The 4,000-nt window shown below is 42.1% G+C and overlaps 1 protein-coding gene across 1 annotated transcript in view; it reads right to left on the bottom strand.

Moving 5' to 3' along the window:
• Positions 1 to 2,071, bottom strand: part of TPST1 (tyrosylprotein sulfotransferase 1) — a 52,880-nt gene extending 50,809 nt beyond the window's left edge. Inside the window, exon 1 of the mRNA XM_006770842.2 lies at positions 1,129 to 2,071. Within this exon, the coding sequence (XP_006770905.1) occupies positions 1,129 to 1,973 (845 nt within the window). The 5' untranslated portion in view covers positions 1,974 to 2,071. The remainder of the gene's footprint in view (positions 1 to 1,128) is intronic.
• Between the last annotated feature and the right edge of the window lie 1,929 nt (positions 2,072 to 4,000).

The raw sequence follows: 4,000 nt of genomic DNA, 5'->3' as shown, positions 1-4,000 counted from the left end.
CTGAAATCCATTCATTCAAAATGTCTATGAATTTCCTTAGTCTTCACGTTTGACTTAAAACATAGTAAACATATATGCAAAATTATATTTTCCTGATTTCCAACACATATAACTTAAGCATATTTCTTTAATCCCTACTTGGAAAGACTAGGGAGTCTAATAGGCTTATTTTATATTAACAGAAGGAACTAGCATCAGAATCTCTGGGTCAACATACAAGCACACAAAGTGAAAGGCTTACCTAAGACTATAGGTGATTAGAAATTAGTTATAGTCTATATCTGGAGGGGGGGGGGGGGAGAGGACAATAAACTGTGATAGCAGTAGCTAGAGCTGTAATTTATCTGAATCAATAAAAATAAACTATAGCCACTAGAGTGACGATACCTAATAATTTGTAATCAATAACTAGAAGCTAGGTGCAGAAAGGCAGCTGTTCCTTTCAAATTATCTTCATGAAGAATCAATATTGACTATACAAGTTCTATAAACACTGGAAACAAATCAAGATATTCCTCTGGCCCTGCCCGGTTTGGCTCAGTGAATAGAGCGTTGGCCTGTGGACTGAAGGGTCCCAGGTTCGATTCCGGTTAAGGGCACGTACCTTGGTTGTGGGCACATCCCCAGTAGGGGGTGTGCAGGAGGCAGCTGATTGATGTTTCTCTCTCATTGATGTTTCTAACTCTCTATCCCTCTCCCTTCCTCTCTGTAAAAAATCAATAAAATGTATATTTAAAAAAAAAAGATATTCCTCTGTCAGGGCAAGCAGGTTACACAAGGGAAGTACACTATTTGTTTGTTTTTACAAGCCTAATATGCAAATTGTCCCCTCAGGAGTTCAACTGGGAGACCGGGAATTCAATCGCTCGCTATGATGTGCGCTGACCACCAGGGTGTGGTGTGGAACATGGTGGGCAACCAGTGGCAGCAGGGCGCTGAGGGAGTGAGGGAAGGAAAAGGAGGGGAAGCCAGGAGGTGGGAAACCTGATCGACCCTGATTGCCAGCCAGGCCTAGGGGCCCTACCCATGCACGAATTTTGTGCACTGAACCTCTAGTACATATACATACACAAATACATCTCTATTAGCTGAATATAGGGTCAAAATAAAAACATAACATCTACTCACTTTGACAGAGATACTCCCCCAGCTTTCCCAATCATCTCTTCATGGTGTAATACTGAGTGGTTCCACGGAACATGGAGGAACTTTAAGAGTGTTCGCATCCACCGTTCAGGATGTAAGACCAGTTGTTCATAGTGAACTAACATGCATTTTTTATAGCCAACCTCCATACACTGGTTATACATGGTTTCTATGGCACGATTCCACTTGGTCAAACAGTCCCTATAGCTGTTCAGGTCAAACCCAGCTATAGTAACTTTTCGAGAAATCATTGAATGTACTGACGCCCGGCCATCTCGGACCATCAGGAGAAATTTGGCATTGGGAAATAATCTAGCAAGGTAAGTTAAGGACTTCAGGGCAAAAGGATCTTTATTACATAAATAAGGAGCTGGCTCCCCGTGCTTAACAATGATTTCTAGTAAGAAGGCTTGCATGGCAGAATCCAGCACTTCATCGGTGACACCAGCCTCATCCAAGCGTATTTTCTCTTTACTCGACCGTGACCACATCTGCTTCAGGGCCAGAATTCGGGGAATGACCCTGGTTTCCTCTCCACAGCGAATATCAGGATGTGCATCTAACATGGCCCTCATGAGTGTGGTTCCACTCCGAGGCACACCTCCAATAAAAATCAAAGGCATATCTTTGTGGTAGGCAAAGGTTTTGTTGGCTTTGATGTCCAGGCCAGTTCGCACAGTCGTCTTTGTGCTTTCCAATTTAAGAGGCTGACTACGTTCCTCTATTCGGTGATGGCATTCCATGGCATGTTGGCCCAAGTAAAACACAGTCACAGAACTAATCACCAGACATGCCAATAGTAAGTTCTGCTTCAGTTTTCCAACCATCTTGATGTGGTTATCTTTCTATTAAACAGATATTTTGCTCAAAATTATTTCCAGAAAATGTTCAAGCCATGGAGATTCTTTTTCAGAAAGATGATCAACATCTAATAGGAAAAGGAAACAGTTATATTATTAAGATTGTTTATAAATTAGTCATGAGTTACAATTATAACATTTTAGCTAGAAAGAAGCCAAAGCTGTCTTAGATCCTTTATAATATTCTTAGAACACAAATATACAAAAGTGTGAGCAAAAATAAATCAAAATTCCCAATCAGAAATAGCTTCTTAATATAACAATTCTAAAACTATGCACAAAATGGAAAATCTAATAAAACTATTCCCATCAGTGAATCAAGTGAATATTTAGTATGCCCAAGTATATCTGGAGTCTAACCCAAGGCTCATGTCTGGTATTTATTTTGATTCATCCCCAAAAAGTCATTATCTCCACATTCTACTATGAAGAGAAATTATAGAAAAATATACAACTTCTAAATCTTTAACACACATTCAGTTTATTCACCCCACAAATTATTTATTTAGGTACTACAGGACAGACACTTGAGCTTGGCTGAGGATAAACTCTGAAAAGCATAGCAGTAGTGACCCATGCTCTCAGGAAACAAAGTCTTGTGAACAGACAGATACGCAAACAATGACAATAAAATGCGATCAGGGCCGTAGTAGAAATAAGCACAGCGGACAATGGAAGTAGAATTAAAAGCAACAAATTAAATCTACCTGAGGAAGCTATAACAGACTTATAGAAAATAAGAGGTACAGCTACTCCAAGCAATAGGAACTTGTGTGCAAAAGCACAACGGCATGGCAGAATACGGCATAAGTAGGTAACAAGTAGCAGGAGGGCTGGTGTATCGGGTGCGAAGAAAATATGTGTGCGCGCGCGTGTGTGTGTGTGTGTGTGAGAGAGAGAGAGAGAGAGAGAGAGAGAGAGAGAGAGAGAGAGATCTAGCCTTTAGAAGGACAGATAAGACAGGGACACACACCGCATTCTAAGCTGAGGATGACCAAAGATGTGGACATACGGAAGTAGAGCATGTGTGTAAAACATACATACTACATAAAATATACATGCTATGGAACTGCTAGTTTAACTGGAACAAGAAGACATGCTACAAAGCAGATAGCAATCAGACTATACAGAGACAGCTTTTGATCAAAGGGAAATCACAATCTGGAGTGCTGTGCTGCCAGTGTAAGTGATGTTCCAGGTGGCAGGTGAACAAGGAGGGTGAACAGCTCTAGTAGGCTAAGATGGGAGTCATGGTTGCAAGCTTGTGGCTAAACCTGAGGCTGCACATCGGCAGTAAGGAGACCTGAAGGGATTGAGTGGAAAGTGAATGTCAGGGCAGATTTGAAAATGGTCTGAACTTTGAATGTGCTCATCCACCCATACACAGATCTTCTGTCAGAGGACAATTCTTACTGGCTCAAGATATTTGAGCATAACCACTGTCCTCTAAACTACACAGACAAGGGGGTAACCCATAGAAAGCCATGTTTAAAAAATTCAAAACGCCGAAACCGGTTTGGCTCTGTGGATAGAGCGTCAGCCTGCGGACTGAAAGGTCCCAGGTTCGATTCCAGTGAAGGGCATGTACCTGGGTTGCGAGCACATTCCCAGTAGGAGATGTGCAGGAGGCAGCTGATCGATGTCTCTCTCTCATCGATGTTCCTAACTCTCTATCTCTCTCCCTTCTTCTCTGTAAAAAATCAATAAAATATATTTTTAAAAAAATCAAAACAATTCTGTGTGTGTATCTGAGCAGCTACGTCAGTTTACATTTATATAAAACTAGAGGCTCAGTGCATGAAATTCGTGCACAGGGGAGTCCCCTCAGCACAGCCTGCACCCTCTCCAATCCAGGACCCCTTGGGGGATGTCTAGACCGGCAGTCAGACATCCCTCTCACAATCCTGGATTGCTGGCTCTACACCAGCCCACCCTGTCGGCCTGGTTCCCCCACGCAGCCTGCTGTTCAGTCATTTGGTTGTCAATCACTGACC

The sequence above is a fragment of the Myotis davidii genome, unplaced genomic scaffold, assembly GCF_000327345.1.
Source record: "Myotis davidii unplaced genomic scaffold, ASM32734v1 scaffold424, whole genome shotgun sequence".
In the NCBI taxonomy this organism is placed as follows: domain Eukaryota; kingdom Metazoa; phylum Chordata; class Mammalia; order Chiroptera; family Vespertilionidae; genus Myotis; species Myotis davidii.
Note: the sequence above shows the minus strand (reverse complement) of the source record. Positions and strands in the feature narration are given on the sequence as shown.